The following is a 20,545-nucleotide window of genomic DNA, read 5'->3' on the forward strand; positions in this document are numbered from 1 at the left end:
GACTATTGGGCAGTATGCTTTTTACATGTTGACTTGCATTCTCCTTTAAGCTCTAAACTCACATTTTAATAATGGTCCTAAGAGATGCAGAAAAAGACCCTGTGATCTCAAAAGCTGGTTTGAAAGAAAATATCTTCCCTACATTTTGTGCAAACACACTTTTGTCAAACCAAGATTGCTCCTTTTCTTGAAATAAACTCTACACATATATATTGAAATGCCTTATGCCATAGATATATGTATAACAGCACTACTAACAGTGTTATAAAATATTTATTGTGCCCTTTAGCAACATTGCCTTTGTATGTACATTATTTACCAGCATCATAATAAATAGGAACAGACATCTTGTAGCCCATGAGATTCATTGTCCAGATATTCAATAATGATATTTCCGCCATTGTATAACGGGTGCTGTGACTTAGAAATCCATGTTTCTACAGTGCTGTCCAATGGTAAGGTCTCTCCTGTCTCTGTATGGCACACTCTCAGCTTCTGCAATGGAAAAATTCATGCAGGTAAAACTGTCGGACATCTCATAAGGTTTAAAAAATAACACTATTAAAATTATGCACTCTCATTGTATGTATATTAAATGGACTGTTTCTAATGAAAAGGGTTGATTATTTTAATGCCATAAAGTTACTGATGCCAGACTTCCCTAAGCGTCCTAAAAGAAAAAAAATGAATATTTTAAGCCTTTTATACTCTTCTCCCTGCTATCGTCAAATAAATGGATTCTGGAAATCTGTTTGCATTTTTGAAAAACATATTTCAATGCAGGATTCTACTGGAGAAGCCCTATTAACGGATGTGTTTTGAAAAAAACAAAATGTTTCCCATGACAGTATTCCTTTAAGCAGCCCCTCTGGCATTTGCCCATACAGTATATACAGACTGCCAGTCCAGGCCTGGCTGTGGGAGAGAAGAGGTTCCTCCACAGTAAACCTACCTTTGCCGCAGCTTTGTTGTTATCATTCTTAAGATTTGCTAGTGATGCTGCATAATCCACAACTTTGCCGATGCTCCACTTTTTGCAAAAGAACATTGGCTTGCTCTTCTCCTTCTGGCCCTTGGGCAAATATACTTGGAAATAGACCCTCTCAGTCTGAAATTTAGGACACAAGATGTCTTATAGGCATACAGGTATTTTGAAATCGGTCTAAATCCCTGCCCAAAGTAAGTATAATGTGAACCATGAACACAATATAGAAAACTCAGAATGGTTACTTTATGGAAACTGTTAGGCATTATGGGTATATACTGTAACAGGGAGAATGGCCAAACTTCCATATGGTTGCAGAACCTCCACACACATCTCTTTAAATGGCGGTCTTATGCCTTTAAAAATAGGCATTAGTCTGGGGCAGTCTCTCTTGTGGAACCAATGCTGTGGTCTTGGCAATCTCTCTCCTTATAAGGGCAAAGACACACGTAACGATTAGTAGCTGCGGCTTGTTAAAAAGTTGTGGTGACTAAACTGTGCTGAGGTTCCGCACAGGCGATTAGTCGCAGCGGTTTATACTCTACCCTATGGCGGGAAAGTCGCTGCGATTAGTCGCCGCAAACAACTTTTTAAAAAGTGTGTCTGTGCTGTAAAAGCTAATGGTGGGGGAGAATAAAGCTCTTTTAATTTACTGGAGGGACAAAAAAGATGCAGATACCTATGAACTGAAATGTGGCAGCGATTGAAACATTAAATTGTCAATGGAACAAATAGGTGCTGTGGCTTCAATTATACCAGTTCCAGCTTGCACAGAAGGGCCTCTAACTACATTGAATACTAAGTTACATTTGTATCCAGTGGAATTCAAAGCCCAGCACATATACCAATTTGGTGCAATCAGCAAGAGCATAAATAGGGATTCCCATGGCCTGACTGTGAGAACTGAAGGATAAATATAGAATAAAGGAAACAACTCTAATCTTGTAGGCAATTATAAATAATATATGGTATATGGATGGTTTCTTAATAAAAAACGACCAATTGACAAGTTACTTAGTATATGATATTCTATAGCACACTAAGGAGTATATATATCATGCTGTGTAAAAAGTGGAGTAAAACATCACCGGTGATGTTGTTTATAGTCGCAAATCAGATGCTTTGTTTTGATTTTCTAACAGTAGGAATCTAATTGCTGATTGGTTGCCCTGGGCAACACCACCAGTAATGCTTTACTCCACTTTTTACACAGCATGATAAATATACCCCTAAATGTTAACTAAAAAGGTGAACTTGCCTATAGGGTGTAATAGTTCTATTTATTGCCAGTAAGGAATGTTATCTCAATGCTGTAGCCATAAAGAATTTGTTTTTGCACCAACACAACTTTCAAAAGGGTTTGTCTCTGATAAAATCTGTAGCCCCATGCAGAGAGATACTTAACTTCTACCATGAGATCAGAAAAGAGGACCAGACACGTGATGAAGTCTACCCTATAAGTAGGTGTCTAATTTTGTGAGGGACTTTTGTGGTACGACGCAAATAAAATATAGCTTAAAATTAAATTCTAAAACTCCTACCTGTGGCAAAGACTTGTCTCCAGCAGCGTGCAGTTTAAGCTTCATAAGGGCAACTTTTGCCGCTGTTTCACTGTTTTTTGCTCCCCTTCGGACTTTGCAGTTTGGAGCAGACTTCTTAGAATCTGCAAAAATATTACACTGTGAAAACTTTTGTTTTTATGGAGATGCAGTATAAAATAATATATATTAACAGTTATAAATATCATTAGAATAATAACACAACAATATAGTGGAGAGAATATTGCCACATTGTATATAGAAGCATAATGTATCTTTGTCAGTGCATCAAACTTTCTATCTCCAAAGAATAAAACTAATGCATGCCTTACCACTTCCATTTCCACTACACACCTACAATCTCTTTCACAAGCTGCTGAGTTGCCACCATTCGTGGCTTTGGACCATCAAGCTTACTACATTCATGATCTGATTGATGTCGATGTCTTAAAAAAAAAAAAAAAAAATATATATATGAAAGCGACGATATCATACAAAAGTCACAAGCATATAACTAGTTCATATTTAAATATGTAACACATACCCCAGACAGAAATGTTTTTCACAGTAGGGACATAGGACTGGTACCAATTCCTTTCCACTGCAGCTTTCATACATACATGGGTACTGGGTGCTTCCTTCCGATTTCCCCAAATCATTACTCTGTGGGATCTTTCACATTCAAAAGACAAAAAAAAAAAAAAGAACAATTTGAAATATTGCTGTTAAATAACACAAGAGTATGATTTTGCATATTGTGACATTTAACTACTTAGAATTTTTTTTAAAATTCCAATGTAAAGCGAGATGCACAGCTTACTGAAACAGTCCCCTATGGAATCTTTTGCAAAGATTCCCCTATGGAATCTGCCATTGGAGCAGCCTTCAGTAGACACCCTGCTACTGGTGTTTCCCTAAAAAAGGAGCTGGAAACTGCTGAGCAGTAAATGCTACCTGCTAGTTGCTATGGGTTACTAGACATGTAGCTACCTTTAACTCCAAAAGCGACAAAACATATGCTGCTGCTAAAAGAAGTGATGTACTTTAGACCTGAGCAGCCTGTTATTTATGACCTCTATTCTTTTAATAAATAGGGCACAACCCAAGCAATCAGTGAGTACAAACAGCTGTTTTACATTGTGGTGGGAGAAATCTCTTTGGTAGCTATATAGTAGCTTCTACACAAATTAACACAATCATATTAACAGATAAGGCCATAGGGATGACTTACTATGGCTTGGGATGCAAGTGTTAGAGCACTAAGGGCCACAAAAGCAAGCCCACCTCAAGAATACAGTGCTGCTACATGAAGACAATGCTGTATTCATAAGGTACATAAAAGCATAATTATTCCTTTTCAGAATAAATTATGACGAGATGTAATAATAGGGTCTATTAGACCCAGTGCCTGTTGGTGAGGGGGGGCAGTGAGGGACGTAAATGAGGCAACAATTTAAAAAAATCTCTTACCTCTGGGCAGCCATGAGACTCTCTGCTTCTATGCTCTAGGCTTTAAAGAAATGTAATATTACTATAGGTATAATACAGCTGTACTTATATTAGGCCTCTGATATAAATTAACTTGATTAAATTGTGAGGGTCCAGGCAGAGACATCCAGTTTGCTGAACTATACTATACCTGTCATCCTCAGTAAACAACTGGTACTCTGAAGTTATGGGAAAAACAGTTCAGCAACAGTTGCAAGGTGTCTGGATACCCATGATAGAAAGGCTTCATTTCAATGTACTTTGTTCTACAGACAAGTTTGTCTATGAGCCCTCCAGTTACTGTTGGACTACAGCTCCGTATTAAAAAGCTGAGGAACACAGAGATTCACAGGGCGTACATGTCTATTCTATGAATATATATTATACCCCGTGCTATATATTATCATATAGCACTAAGATAAGACCTGTGAGTGTGACTTTCCTTGAATACATGGGCATCTATTACCATATTCTGTCATTATTCCAAAGAATGTAAAGTTAAAATTCTTTGTTGTCAACACTTTAAATATCAACTCTGGAAGCGCTACATATTCTTGTCATTTACAGGGAAGCACCAGTGCAGGTTTTAGTTAGGGATACAGCCAAATTACAGCAATATTTCAAAACTGGTTTAATCCTTCCAATGCTGGAGTTTTTTTTAATGTAACAAATATATACAAATTATGGTTCAGTCATTTTGGTAAGATTTGGGAAATCCCTTATAATTCATTCCCTCTTCATCCTCTTCTAAACCATACTAAATTGATTGGGACTGGTTTTTTGCCTGGATTAAGTTTAGAATAGGAACCGGTGATCACTCAGCAGACAAAGATACAAGATCATGCTTTGGCTGGATTGCCCATGTAAAATTACGTTTTTTTGCTGAACCTAAACGGTGCTGGCCATTTTATTCCTCAAAATCTGTTCTATGTCTTTGGAAACAGAAGACCAAAGATGTAAATTTCAGATCCCGACATTACAAATGTTGCATACATATGTTCTCACCAAAATACTCCTGAACAGCCATCACAGCGGAAAGGTAAGAAATCTAAAAAAAAAAAAATCAGTGATTTGGTTGCTCATAGTGACAGTAGAATTTAACGCGGAACATAAGACCTTGTTTGTGGACATAGGTACTAAAATGCACAATAATAGTATTTCAAAGTATATTCTTGCCCCCTTTTTCAAATGGGAGGGTTCTTAAAGAAAGAGTATGCCCCAAAATGTTTGCTGGGATCTCCTGGCACCTTTAAGCCTATTTAGCTGTATAATGTGGTTTATTGGACATTCTTTTTTTTTGCTGTTATACTAAATTGCATGTAGTTGCCCACAGCAATCAATCAGGTATTTTCTTTCATTTTTAACCAGTAGTAGACTGTGCAAAAGTAAATGCAGATTGGCTGCTATTATTGACAACAAGTGCAAACATATATTTCAGAGTCCTGTACAACAGAAAGATGTATACATAAAAAATTTTAACAAATGGGTGACTCCATGTTGGGCCCTGTGGTCCTTGCTTAGGGCTGTGCCGACAAGCTGGAAGGAAGGAGCTGCTTCCCTTCAGGACAGCACAGGATTCAAGTCCCCACTTGAGTCCTATAATCGATCTGACATGGACCCAACAGACAATCAGAGTGATAGGATGACCCCAAAATGAATACGGAGCTGGATTAATAAAATATTTGTTACATTGCTAGAGGAAACATAAATCTCTGTTAATGGGGACTTGCCACCCTGAGAAATAATTCCAAATCCTTTGGTGTCATGTTAGTAGAGCAAAATAAACTTTATTTACACTATATAAATAATTTTTTTTTCCCCTTCAGTCTTGGAATTTACAGTCACAGTAAGCAGGCAGCCGCCATTTTGTGTACATTGTTAATAAGGCAAGCTCTGTATCACCCCAAAATATTGTTCATTTGTTATCTAGGTGATATTTAGGATGTGCTGAATGGAAAAATCTAAGCTGTCGGGCGTAGCAGACAATATATGATTGACAGCTCCGATTTTTAAATACAGGTATAGGACTGTTATCCAGAATGCGCAGGACCAAGGGTATTCCAGATAAGGGGTCTTTCCGTAATTTGGATCTTCATACCTTAAGTCTATTAAAAAAATCAATAAAACATTAATCAAACCAGTAAGGATTAATTATATCTTGGTTGGGATCAAATACAAAGCACTGTTTTATTTTTATAGAGAAAAGGGAAATCAATTTTAAAAATGTGAATTATTTGATTAAAATGGAGTCTATGGGGCTACAGGCTTTCCGTAATTCGGAGCTTTCTGGATATCAGGCTTCTGGATAACGGATCCTGTTCCTGTACACTTATAACGGGTATAGATGGTTTAATTAAAAAAAAAAAAAAAAAGAATTTGGGTTCCATGTTTAACTCCTAGAGGACTTTTATCATACAAAGTTATACAGAGAAGCAATTAACTCAGCAAATAATTCCTTAGAACTTCGCTAGATTGCAACATCTTGCATACTGATAATGTTAGTTTAGCAAAAATAGCCAAGTCTTCAGCATGCACGAAATCTCCACTATGTCCCACTGAGCAAGTACCTGTTCCCTCTCCCATAAACAATAACAACGCCACAGAGGCGCCATTACCTAACTGGCCGCAGTTCTCAGCGCTGCAGTGTTGTCCAACGTCCAGCTCTGCCATGTCTTACTGACTAATTATAAAAGACGCACGCAAATTAAGAACGTAGATTGGCAATTTACATGTGTCAGCCTTCCCTCTGTAAATACTTCCGCTATTATTAAAGTCACATGGTCACTACCAAACGCGCACTGAATGACGCCACATTACGCGACGATGAGGAAGTCTTTGGGGAATCAGCTAGTCACGTGATGTTCAGAACGCAGTGTAGGGGGCGGGTCACTTGGCAGAGTAGTGCCGGGTAGTGAGAGGGGTAATCGTGTGACAGCGTTGCTGTCCTAAATGGTTACTAAAGCTTATTCCTTAATGGGTATCTTTGCCTAAAAGTCCTTACATAATAAACAGAGAACTTGCATTTGCAAGAGTGTGAAATTAAAATGAGCGCTTTTTGTCTCTTTAGTGTTTTTATATGACGCCGTCAAGAAACAGTCCAATGATTAGGCATTAACCTGAGAGATATTATGAAATAGTTCAGTTATTAGGAAAGATTGGCTGATTTGGAATTGTGATTGTTTACCCTATAGAAGAGTGGCTTAAGGGGGATATATATAACTTGCTGAGGTTACAAGGGAACCAAATAATAAACTCTGAAGCTTTATTCGCCAGTAGGTTCTTACAGTGGATCCAAAGCCATCCATTCAGATTAGAAGACAAAGTTTCATCTTAAAATTTGAAGAGTTTTCTTTACAGTGAGACCAGTAAACTATTGTACTGGCAGATACATAAGCTAGTTACATAGTTACACAGGGTTAAAAAAAGACCAGGGTCCATCAAATTCAACCCTTCCAAGTAAACCCAGCACACACTTACCTTTCTATACACTTATATACATAATCTATATATACAAACATTAATACTAACTGTAGATATTAGTATCACAATAGCTTTGGATATTCTGCTTGTTCAAGAACTCATTCAGGCCCCTCTTAAAGGCATTAACAGAATCTGCCATTACCCCATCACTAGGAAGGGCATTCCCCAACCTCACTGCCCTCACCGTGAAAAACCCCCTACGCTGCTTCAAATGGAAGCTCCGTTCCTCTAATCTATAGGGGTGACCTCTGGTGCGTTGATTGTTTTTATGGGAAAAAAGAACACCCCCTATCTGCCGATAATTCCCTCTAATGTACTTGTACAGAGTAATCATGTCCCTCTCACAAGCACCTCTTTGCGGATGGTTTTAAGAAAGGACTGGATGTTTCTTTGTAGCAAGTAACACAAAGTTACAGAAATTATTTATACAACATTGAACCGGTGACTGGTCAATTTTGGAGCTAAGAGGGATATTTCCTCTCTCTTTGTTCGCAGGGGCTTCAAATGGGATTCATCTGGATTAAGCAGCAGTTAGGTAGATTTCACATAGGCAAAAGAGATTGAACTTGTTGGATGTGTGTCTGTTTTGCAGCCTCATCTTCTCTGTTAGTATGTTACCATAAACAAGGGATGTATCATGCAGTTGATGTTGAACATCAACTTACAACAGCTTATGTCAGGGAGATAAGAGCTTTAGAATAATAGTTACCATACTGCCCAACCCTAGTGTAAAGTATCCATCTTGCTGTCAGAGGGATAGGCAGCTATAAAGTACATAGAGTTTTTAGTTTATATGCATTATTTATAGCTCGCTGCATCACTGTAACATTTTCCTTTGTTCTGGTAAGACATAACAGGAAAAGGCAGGATCCATCTATGGAAATACACATCTCTAGACATAGAAACTACAATAAAAAAAGGATATATGCCTTTACATAATAGTTATTGTATTTGATTAGAGGTGTGGGAAGGTTGGGAGAAACAAATGACAGGTATTCAGTTACATCACAAGTCACTTGATTGCTTTCCTGGTCTCCCCACCCCCTCACTCCTTGGCCTCTCCCAGGTTGATGTTTCACTGAAGTTGCTTTTCAGGTTCTACGGGCTGGGAAATTACAGGTGTCCGGCTGTGCTTAGTGCATCTCTTGCTATTTTCATATTATCTAGAAAATATCCAAGTCCTGTTGTTCAGACACATTTTAAGCAAAAATGAGCAAGATCACAAAGTTATTCAAGTCCTCTGGTGGGTCAGGATCTTCGTCAAAGAACAGAAAAGGACCCAGTGCACAGGAGGCCCTCTTTAAACTCAGGGAGACGGAGGAAATGTTAACCAAAAAGCAGGAGTACCTGGAAAAGAAGATCGAACTGGAGCTGGCCACAGCAAAAAAACACGGCACCAAGAACAAAAGAGGCAAGTGAACCGGCAGTTTGTTGCTATCACATTCCTCAGTGCAATACAAAGGGGGGATTAAAATCACGGTACAATAAATTAGATCTAAAGAGGCACTGCTCAGTACAGTTTATCAATTATACGATTCATATGCAGAAAAGAAGTGTGCTCAAACTGTGGCCCTCCAGCTGTCGTTTGGGCCCTCTGACCCATACTGTAGTTTGTTTTTGTTTGCGGCATTATTGTACATTCCTGTTGGTTCTGAATACGTTGGTTTGTTATAAATACACTGTCATTTTTCCTTTCTCCCTGTCATTGAATGATAGAAGGTGTCATTTCACCACCAGCAGCTGAAAGACTGTGGTTTGGATTCTCCTTCTCTGAGTGAATATTTTATCCTGCATTCTAAATAATATCATACTATAGAGTTACAGATAACATCTGTTGTGTATTTTGTTTACTCAGGAAATCATAAATATTCTCTCTATAATGATTTTTCCTTAACTTTAATATGTTCTTTTTGCCTATTTAGCTTAAGAACAGGAGTCTGCCAAGTCCATTTGCAATAAACCCAAGCCATTGATTTTGAATCTATTCTTAGCATGAAAGGTGGAACCTGTTCGGTTTCTTTCAGAGTGCGTCTGTGCCGGATGTCTGCAATTTTGAGTTCCTGTGGTTTCATTTTACAAACACTGCTTAACTGAGCAATTTGCTAAAATTCATAAGCAGTGCAGGGTGGATGGCAGTATCTTTAGTATGGAATGTCTTGTAATAAATCAGGCCCAGCCTGGCAATCTGTGGATTCTGGCAAATGCCAGAGGGGCTGCTATAAAATGCCATAGACAGTCACTATTTTGTGGGCTGGTGGGGGCTGTTTGGGCCTCTGTGTACTTGAAATGCCAGGGCCTATTTAATATCCCTGTTAAAGGGGAAGGAAAGGCTAAGTCACTTGGGGGTGCCAAAATGTTAGGCACCCCCAAGTGACTTAGATCGCTTACCTTGTACCCTGGGCTGGTGCCCCTGTTAAGAGAAAAAAGCACCAGCCCAGGGCACCTGCAGGAAGCGCTTCCTCCTTCCTTTCTCTTCTGCCGTCGAAATCCGTCGGCCGGCGCATGCGCATTAGAGTGAAATGCCGACTTTAATGTTTAAGTTCGGCTTTTCACTCAACTGCGCATGTGCGCGCAAGCGAAAAGGAAGGAGGAAGCGATCGCTGCTATTCCGGGCTGGTGCTGTTCTCTCCTAACAGGGGCACCAGCCCGGGGTAAAAGGTAAGCGATCTAAGTCACTTGGGGGTGCCTAACATTTTGGCACCCCCAAGTGACTTAGCCTTTCCTTCTCCTTTAAGGCCTATATAAATAATACAGTTCCTTTGTTAGCAGGAAACATCCAGGACTTACAAGGACTGTAACAGAAGCTTTAGAAGGATTGTGCTGAAAATGTTGAAACCAAATGCTTCTGAAAGTGATCAACATGAGAACATATTGTTCTTTTGTACCCTTCCCTTATTAATGTATGGTTAAGAAACAAGAGAGGATCTAGGGACTCATCAGAGCTAAACAGCACAAGCACAGTTGTCCATAGCAACCAACCAGCAATACGTTTTGATCAGTCCAGTGCCAGATAGAAAATGAGAGTAAATATCTGATTGGTTGCTTTGGGCAACTGCACCTTTGTTCATAAACAAGCCCCCTTATCCAATAAACCTCTTGAAGTCAATGGGCATTTTTTTTTGAATTTTTTTACATAAAATACATTGAAGTCTATAGGTGTTTTTTTCTCATGCCAAATGCATAAAAGTCAGTGGAGTTTTTTCCTCTCTCCACATGCATTGAAGTGAATGGGCCTTTTTTGCTGCCAAATCTTTGTCACGGTTTTGAGAAAAAAATTGCCAGTAGTAAAATGTGGTGAATGATCTAAACAAAGCAAATTATTAGAGCAGACTGGTGCAGTCCTTTGTTACATTTACATTATATACTATTATTATTTATTATTATTATTATTATTATTTATTATTATTATGAAAATGATCCTTATAGGTCCTTGTGGACCAAATATAGTATCTTTGTTAAACCCACCATGAAACACAAGCAACAGAAATATGTTTAAGTTGTACTCAAAGTTGTTCACCTTTGAGCAAAGAGTCAGCAGAAGAAGGCAAATAATTAAAAAAAAAACATAAAAAATAAATAATGAAGACCACTTGAAAAGTTGCTTAGAATTGGCCATTCTATAACATACTAAAAGTTAAATCGCCCCATACTGTTTATACATTTAGTGGCCTATTATGCTGTGTAAAACAAAATTCAAAGAACAAATTGTGTAAAAGGCTGTGTAAAATAATTGGTAAATTTATCAAGGTGTGTTTTGTTTTACATTGTCCAAAAATCAGATTTGATGCTGCTATTTCCAGTGGAATTCGCTTTAAGAGAAAAAGGGTAAAGAAATTACACACTGTTTTTTATGTGACAAAGCTATTTTTTACACTCCATAATAAATCTGTTTTGTTATGTGTGCAATTGACACCACAGTATGTTTGTGTATGTACTGATGCAGCCCTTCCCCACTGCTTTCTACCCTCAGCTGCCTTGCAAGCATTAAAAAGAAAGAAGAAAATGGAGAAGCAGCTGGCACAAATTGATGGAACTCTTTCAACTATTGAATTCCAAAGAGAAGCCCTGGAAAATTCACACACCAACACAGAAGTGTTAAAAAATATGGGTTACGCAGCGAAAGCTATGAAAGCGGTACATGAGAACATGTAAGCATACCAACCAGTTGCTATACTGTGACTAGAATAGGGTAAATCAGTCTTCTGCTCAGATATTTTATTCTAAATTATCCTTCTAAATATTCCATTACACAGCAGCCCTCTTTTCCTTTCTACATCTGTTATTCCATTCATAATACCACAAGATGTTCATTCCAGACTCCACATCTGCTGCTGCCTTTTATTTCTCATTTTGTAGAACGTGTTTTAAAGGGAAAGGAAAGGCTAAATAACCGGGGGGAACAAAATGTTAGGCACCCCCAGTGATTGTAAACTCTTACCTAAAACCCTCCACTGGTGCTCCTGTTAGGAAAAAAACTGCACAGGCTGGGGTGTATGCAAGCTAGCAATCCATCTTCCTGCTTCGGATTTTGCACAGTAGAGTGGAAAGCTGACTTTAACAAAAAAGTGAATGTGTCTGGGAGGGGGGGGGGTGCCTAACATTTGGCACCCCCAGTGATTTAGCCTTTCCTTCTCCTTTAAATTCTGCATCACTGATGCTAAAAACTGTGACTTTCACTATCTTGGTGCCATCAGAAAAATGGGGTTCAGTAGAACTTTCTACATACGTTAAGATACACTTTCCAGTTTTAATGTCGGGGTATACATGCGTGCATGTATGGGAACATGGCTTTAAAAGGATGTATTTATTAGAAAGAACACATCAATATAAATATCGGTTATTCCTTTAAAAAAGTGGTTGCTAGACTTTTTTATTTTCAAGGGACCCTTCAAGGTCAGGGTCAGGCCCCCTTAGTGCATAGCAAGGGTAAATGTTTTATAAAACATTGGTGAATAAGCCATTCAGATATAGTTCTAACATTATTTAGAACACAGACAGATGTTCACCCCAAATCTTACCCTATTGTACCTTCACTCTTGCTTTTTACCCCAAACCTAGCTATCAGGGGGTATCCGGCTTTTCATAGCACTTTTTAGTGAATTCTCCAGTCCTGAGCAAACTTATTACGGCAATATATAACTTGCGCAGTGAGAAGAGCTTTCCTAATGGTTTTTAAGTGTTTCAGGCTGAATTTAAATTTGTGGGTGGTTAAATGTCTGCTTCCAAGTCCTCCTGCAGCATTTGTTTTCTTGATACAATAGATGTATTTTACATGTGGTGAATCCACAACCTGCTTAGCTTGCAGTTTATAAAATGTCACTTGATTTGCTATGATTTAGGCTCCTCAAATACAAAACAACTGTACTGTGGTGAAATGCATGATGTGTGACAGAATGTTGGTTAATATCACAAACAGTTTTATGTGGGCAGCATACCCTTTTGCTTCTTTGTAGACTCTTTATGAAGCAGCATGCAGCTTATGTGCAGAGTGGTTAGTAGGGCAGAGCAATAATGAATTATCTGGAAAGACTACTCTTTGTTATTTTAATGTTGACTGATGGCAATTAACTTTCCCTTTGAGTTTGCTTTCAAAATTGTCTGTGCTTTTAATCTGTGCTAGTTTTACAACTTATGTGTGCATGCGTGTGGAGAGTTTAGAAAATACCAGGGGCAGTTTTTGCTCTGAGGAGTGGTGATCACCTCTTCTTAGTCATCACTCATATATGGGTGGAAGCCATTGCAGGAAAATGATATGCCATTTATCTATAGAACTTTAAGAATGTGTATTTTTAGGCCTATGGAACATGAGCGATTCCCCATGGCCTTGTGTGTTAAAATGCCTGGTAATCACCTCTTCTACCTCAATTATGTTCAGGGTAGTTGTCTGAAAACTGCCCTTGCTTGTGCTTTTTCTAATAAACATTATATACAGTGGGAGGCAGCAGTGGGAAATTTTAAGTACACCTATTGTTAGAAGAGAAAAACACAGGGGGCAGAATGTCAAAGGTTTGCCCTGTGTGCCATAGACCTTGACAAGAAGAATGTCATCAGTTCTATTGGTAGAGATCACAATACTTTTTTTACACCAGTGAGTCTACACCCCATTGCCACAGGGGTTCAGCACATAAGAAGTGGGGCAGTCTAGTAACTGAGGCAGGCGTATTTGTCTTGAACGGTACCCTAGTTAGATAGGGAATGTAGAGGAATTAGCAATCATGAGTATTACTGTTGCCTGCCTGTATTCTAGAAATGTCCTGATTTTTTGCTGATTTTTACATGCAGCACAGCCTCTGTGTAATATAAATGTTTCATATCCTTTCTAGGGATTTAGAAAAGATTGATAACTTAATGCAGGACATTCATGAGCAGCAGGATGTTGCACAAGAAATCTCTGATGCCATTTCTCGGCCGGCTGGGTTTTGTGATGATTTTGATGAGGTAAGCATTTATTAGGTTTTCTTAATCTTTGTAAGAAAGATTTTGCATTTAATTCCCATGAAACTGTAAAGGTGACTATATACAGGCCAACATTTGGCTTATCTGACAAATGGGCCTGTGGGCTGAACAGATGGCTATTGGGCAGCGTGGCCAGGGGATCTGACAATTGGTCAGGGGCTGCTGTTAGCAAGGCTGATTGACAGTAGAAACCTAGCCAGTCACCACTTTACAGAAGTTGGGAAAAACTTTTAACGTATAAAATATCACTATTAATCTACTGGGCAAATACTGAGGAAAAAAATCTGGAACATTAGCATTTTATGACCAGCATTTTATAGAATTAAAGTTAGCGGCAGATGTATTGAAGATCAAACTAGAAATTCTATAGATTCACACTTGTCTGCAATGTGCACCTTAAAGTCTGTGCAAACAACTTGTAGGAGCAGATTTATCAAAATGTGAGTTTAGAGCTTAAAATATACTGCAAAATCTCACCCACAATCTAATTATTCCTATGGGATTTTTAGAAGCATATTTATCAATCAAGTTCACCAATTGACAAATAATCTTCTTAAAATCCCATTGGAATGAATAGAACGTGGGTGAGATTTTACTGTATGTATTAAGCTCTAAATTCACATTTCAGACTAGAGTGAATCTTTACATTACTGATATATATCATCATGTATCATTGTTTGAAAAATATTTTCAGTATTCCTGTTACTGTATTAATGACGTTAGCAATCATATACGCAGGTGTAATTTACTCGTAATTATGTAATGGTTATTTTCAAATATGCATTTAATGAGTACCGGTGAATAAATAAAGAAGCCAGTTAATGGTACATGTGTATAGTGGAACTGTCTCACAGGATGAACAGGAACTCCCTTAACTTGATTGTCTGATTCTCTAGGGTTGAGTTTGTTTGAATGACTTTATCAAATGTGGCTCACTGTTTTTCTTTGAATGGGGCACCTCATGTGATGGTTCTGAGCAAGTGGCGTATATTCTTATTAGACTTGTCTGAGTGACATCTCTTGGTACCAGGGGGAGGTTACCAGGTGACTCAAAAAGTGTAATGTCATAACTTCCCATGTTATTTGTTTGTGGACAAAGCGCACTCCATTTATTGTGCCCAACAAAGGAATCAGACTGTATGTAGCCAACTCTGTTTTGTATTACTAATGAATTTATTTTATTTTTTCTACTAAACATATTGTAGAAAATATTGTAAACACATGTAACTGCGTGGGAACCATTATGATTGAAACACGGCCGGCAAGCCTTGGGTCAATAATGCTAAATTATTTGGCATGTTTAGTGAAGGTGATACTCATGCAAATAACCAAACCCAATGTATGGACTGAGTAAATTCTTTATTTTGAACATTCCTTAAGAAGCAAATCACAACAGGCCCTGTTGCCACAGTGTTAATAACCTAGGAATTACCCTCTGTATTCACAATTTAGGCTCAAGTGATGCTTGAATTCTCATTTGCATAAAGTAAAGATAACAATGCTTTGCACATTTTTCAGGATGAGTTGATGGCAGAATTAGAAGAGCTGGAACAAGAGGATATGAACTCTCAAATGGCCAATGTTAAATTGCCAAGTGTTCCTTCAACAAAACTTCCATCTCGACCAGGTACTTTTTATCATTGTGTTCACTTACTCACACTCACGTCGAGCCTACCTGTTACTAACTACACAAAATAAGTATACTTAAGAAGGGCAGGACATCACAATTCAGATACAACAGATATCATATTTAGTGGCCTATGAAAAAATCTTACCTAAAAGGAATATATTTCAGTAAATATTGTCTTTTTATATCTTTTGACTTGATCCACCTTTTTGTGATAGTCTGTGTGCTGCCTCAGAGATCACATGACAAAATAATGCAGCTTTAACTGTGACAAAAAGAAGTGTGGGAGTAAAATACAACAATGTGCCCATTAATTAACTGATGGGACCTAACATGTATGTGTGCGCTTGGTGTGCTTGTGTGCATTGTGAATCATATGATCCCAGGAGGCATCCTTAGTACTTAAAATAGCAATACACTGAAAACATCCATTTGTTTGGCAAGATTGTTTGATGAATTTTTACCTTGAGGTGGGCAACATTATTGTTATTAACTTGTATAACTTTAAAACATACCTGCAACATATTCTGCAGCGCTGTACAATAAGTGGCTTTATACACTGGGCTTACCATCTATAAGTATAGGGTGTTGAGACTCAAGGTGTGGGAATGGGAAAGATGAGAATTAAGCAATGTAAGAGATGTAGCACAGGGTATTGCTTGTAGCAGCCTATTGAGGTTGTGCTAAACTTAATGAGGGTAAGCTTCTCTAAGTAAATATTGGGTCGATCCTATTATTTGGCTGTTGGGCCAAACGACCTGATCACATTGATGGGACACAGTCCATCGGCAAGCCTATCTGAGAGCCCTATACACATGCCGATAAACTGCCAACTCTGTCTATTGGCAGCTTTTAGTAGCCCATGTATGAGCATGATTATGACACGAGTAAGTCAGAATCACTTTAGAATATATATATTTCTTCAAGCCCTTCTATTTTATCCATTTAATAACTTGAATTCTGAATACAAGATTGTGTCCAGGGAAAGGTGTACTTCTATACAGGCTAATAGTGCAGTCATTTCGCTCAAGTTTGCAGCAGCACTGAAGCCCTTGTTTTCACAAATGCCCTTAGTATATAAAAAACTTAACCCACAATCCATCGCTCTACCATCAAGACCAGGGAACGCATGCGCAATAAATGTTGCGTGCTTTCCTTTATGCAAACCAGCTCGCATCCTGGGGGGAAAATTTTGGCACATGCACTTTCAGTTCACCCAGTGCCATATCTATTACGTCATTGAAAAAAACATGGCGGCGGAGTAGAAATATCAATTTCTTTAGGAGGGCAATACTTTACACAGGAGCGGATATTTAAAGATTATTTTAGCGATCACGTACCCACAGGGACCTTCTATTGGATAGCATGAAGAAGGGTAACAGGCTTTCCTTTCTCTTTGAATCCAATCTTCCCATCTCTTTTTTGTTCTTGTTATTTCTTGGGAAAGACTTATTTTATGTATAGAAATATTTTTCTCAAGTCATGAATGCCAGTTGACCCGTTTATTTCAGCTGAAACCATTGTGTTCTAACTTGCTTATCTGTTACAGAGTGGGCCCTAAGGCATATAGCTGCTTAGGTCAGGCTGGGTGTTTTGACCACCACTGTCATTAAAGGAGAATGAAATACTAGGCACCCCCCCCCCCAGTGATAGTATTCACTTACTTGATACCCTGGGCCGGTGCTCCTGTTAGCAGAAAACTGTACTGGCCCAGGGTCCATTAGTACAAGTGACACTTTTCTTCCTTCACACCGGGTGTACATGCTCAGTAGAGAGAAAAGTTAACCTTTAACAAGAAAGCCTGCTTTTTCACTCTACTGAGCTTTTGTTGGCACCAGGGTAGCGAAGAAAGATGAAGTGGAAGAAGAAGATTGTTCTGTGGTGCTCACTGAGAGGAAACCCCAGACCTCTGCAGTTTTCTGCTAACACCAGCCTGGGGTATCAAGTAAGTGATTACAATCACTGGGGGTGCCTAACATTTGGCACCAGGCCTAGACTGGCAATCTGTGGATTCTGGCAAATGCCAGAGGGGCTGCTGTAAGATGCCATAGACAGTCACTATTTATTGGGCTGGTGGGGGATGTTTGGGCCTCTGTGTACTTGAAATGCCAGGGCCTATTGTGAATCCCAGTCCAGGCCTGTTTGGCACCCCCCGGTGATTTTAACTTTCATTCTCCTTTAAAAAGAGAACAGTAACGTTGCTTGCTGTAGTGTCGCTTAAAGCTGTAACATATCCAAAACATGACAAACAGGGTGGAACAACATAGCAATCATGCCATTATTAGTTCATCATGCCTACCTAACCAGCTTCTTGTTTTGCCTACAGCATCTTCACGCAAGAAGGTGGAGGATGATGATGACATGCAGATGCTGGCGGCTTGGGCCACTTAAAGATGGAAGAAGTTTGGGTACAATAATAAAAAATCTGCACAGGTTAATTCTTGAATCAGAAAAAACATCACTGTGCAGTCAGTCGGCAGTGAGGCCATTTCGTTCAAAGAAATAACCCAGGACTATAAAAATGTTTCTCCCCAAAGGCTGCCTTCATGATCGCTTGTAGAAAAATGTAAATTATAGAAAAGGAATATTTGTTTTTTTCCTGTGGCAATATTTATATGCACTTTTGTATGTATATAGCTGTGTATTTGTGAGTGCAGACAGAAGGGCCAGCTTCCTTTGGAAATTGACAGATGTATGCATATATGGAAAAAAGTCATCTTCACACACAGGACTTCCATAAAGCAAAGCCTTGGACCTTGTGCCTTTATATGTTTAAAACCCTGAGTGCCTTGAGGTATCCTTCAGATGTATTATAATGGGCACCATATGGCCTTGCTTGTGCTGTATATAATGATGTAAGTATTTTGGTTTAATAAAATAGTTTTGATGCTTTGCCTCAATATAATGTTACTTGTTCTCTGCAGTATTTGCATTGGGCACCTACCAACAGGCACCATACAAATAAGTTACTGGAGCTGAAAAGTGAAGGCACTGTGGGATGGAAATAGAAGACCTGCATTGCCACTATAACTGTATTCTAATGAATCAACCATTGGTAATGTGTTTGGTGCTGCTATGTCTGGCACACATGGCATTTAAATCACTGTGATCTTATGAAGCAAAAACCATATCAATTAAAAGTAGCCTCACCATATCAATTCAACTGGATGTCAACACAAGTACAGGTTATCCGGAAACCTGTTATCCGGCTCTGAATTATGGGAAGGCCATCTCCCATAGAATCTATTTAAACAAATGATTCCAATTTTTAAGTTATGTCCTTTTTCTCTATAATAATAAAACAGTACCTTGTACCTGATCCCAACAAAGATATAATCAATATTTATTGGGGGCAAAACAGTCCTATTGGGTTAAATTAATGTTTAAATTATTTTTAGTAGACTTAAGGTAGGAGATCCAAATTATGGTAAAACCTCTTATCCTCTTATCAAATTGTTGCATTCATTGTTCTACCTGCAACTGTCTGAAAAAAAGCCAATTTCTGCTTGGTTGCTATGGTTTACTGTTTATGGGCAAATTTGCCCAGTGTTGATAAATGAGCCCCAATGTATCCATACACAAGCCATAAAAGAGGCTGTGATTTTTTTTTTACATAGTATTGGGCATCATTAGATGCGTTTGATGAACAAGCAGAGGTTAGGCTGATGGCAGATGTGGCGTAGGGCTGATATTTTCGGCAAGCGGAAAAACACTTGCCAAAAATACAGCCCTACGCCTGCTACTTGTGCCTGCACCCGAATGTGAATGAGATACGCTCGGGTGCAGGCACATGTAGCCGATATACGCATGAAAACGTGAGACTTTGCATTCTCTCGCATTTTTATGCGTATATCCGCTACATGTGCCTGCACCCAAGCATATTCCATTCATTTGGGTGCAGGCACAAGTAGCAGGCGTAGGGCTGTATTTTCGCCAAGCGTTTTTCCGCTTGGCAAAAATATCAGCCCTACGCCACGTCTTGGTCCAGAACTTACTTTGATTAAATGTCCCGCTTGAATTGTGACCTGCAATAGTTAAACTGAGCTCATAAGAGGAGGTTAGGAGAAAAAACATGTTTTCCAGCAGCGCGCACAGCTAGAGCAGAGTTTCTATGTAAACCAGCAGTGCCATCTTTTTAATTGGCTGCTAAGCTGGAGGGTTTGTTTGGTAACCTGAGTTTATAAGAACTGAGCATGCTCAGTAGCCAACAGCCAAAAGTCAATTCCTAAGGGAGGGGGCCAAGTGGGTTAGAGGAGGCGAAGGAATCCCAAGTGATTAAGGGGATGCTGCAGCCTTACCATTAACCTTTGAACAACAGGTGTGGCAGGTATTTCAAGATTTCAAAGAGGATGTTCACTGATCAAATATTTTGTGGGAGGTTTACTTGTCCTTTAATAGCATATTTTTTTTTTTTATTCCTTGACAAATTATATGATGGGAAGTATCATATTTGTCTTTATTGCCATCTTCCTGCATTTAATGCATGTACAATGCCTTGATCTCACATTACAAGATAAAGGCTGTTTGTGCAGGCACATTACACGGAGACGCCGTGCTGTAACAACCCTCTATTCCTGCTGTGCCGGATACGATTACGTATTCTACAAGGCCACCTGCTGAAGAGGCAGAAGATGGTTTTGTATAGGTTCCTGCAATCATCGGCCATGAATCATTCATGTCTCAGCACAGTACATTAGACAAGTCTCAGTGCTTGCACAGAAATGGATTTTTGTTTTTTTGGAAGAGACAAATATATGTTTAACAAGGTGTAATATTTAAAGGGGTTGTTCACTTTTATATTAACTTTTAGTATGATGTAGCTAGCAATATTCTGAGACAATTTGCAATTGGTTTTCATTTTCAGCCTGTGGAAAACAGAAGCAGATAGCCTTACTATAGAAAAACCTTAGAGGAGTCATTTTCTGCCGCCACCTCAAGTGTTAAAAGAAAAAGACAACAAGGATACATGGA

The 20,545-nt window shown here is 38.8% G+C and overlaps 2 protein-coding genes across 3 annotated transcripts; one reads left to right on the forward strand and one right to left on the reverse strand.

The window, feature by feature from the left end:
• Positions 1 to 254: 254 nt before the first annotated feature.
• Positions 255 to 6,818, reverse strand: zfand1 (zinc finger AN1-type containing 1). 2 transcript variants are annotated; one of them, XM_002936623.5, is made up of 8 exons: positions 6,627 to 6,817; positions 5,017 to 5,059; positions 3,994 to 4,033; positions 3,068 to 3,195; positions 2,878 to 2,969; positions 2,527 to 2,648; positions 953 to 1,108; positions 255 to 495 (listed from the first exon to the last, which is right to left on the reverse strand). In XM_002936623.5, the coding sequence occupies exons 1-8, from the start codon at positions 6,679 to 6,681 to the stop codon at positions 325 to 327; spliced, it is 807 nt and encodes a 268-aa protein (XP_002936669.1). In that variant the 5' UTR covers positions 6,682 to 6,817; the 3' UTR covers positions 255 to 324. The 2 variants fall into 2 exon arrangements, 1 of the variants encoding a protein (XP_002936669.1); XR_001171039.3 differs by having other exon boundaries at positions 259 to 495; positions 2,856 to 2,969; positions 6,627 to 6,818.
• Positions 6,819 to 8,568: 1,750 nt separating this feature from the next.
• chmp4c (charged multivesicular body protein 4C) lies at positions 8,569 to 18,484 on the forward strand. Its single transcript, XM_002936624.5, has 5 exons — positions 8,569 to 8,902; positions 11,462 to 11,639; positions 13,815 to 13,929; positions 15,466 to 15,574; positions 17,901 to 18,484. The coding sequence occupies exons 1-5, from the start codon at positions 8,701 to 8,703 to the stop codon at positions 17,963 to 17,965; spliced, it is 669 nt and encodes a 222-aa protein (XP_002936670.1). The 5' UTR covers positions 8,569 to 8,700; the 3' UTR covers positions 17,966 to 18,484.
• The last annotated feature ends 2,061 nt before the right edge of the window (positions 18,485 to 20,545 follow it).

The sequence above is a fragment of the Xenopus tropicalis genome, chromosome 6, assembly GCF_000004195.4.
Source record: "Xenopus tropicalis strain Nigerian chromosome 6, UCB_Xtro_10.0, whole genome shotgun sequence".
Classification (NCBI taxonomy): domain Eukaryota; kingdom Metazoa; phylum Chordata; class Amphibia; order Anura; family Pipidae; genus Xenopus; species Xenopus tropicalis.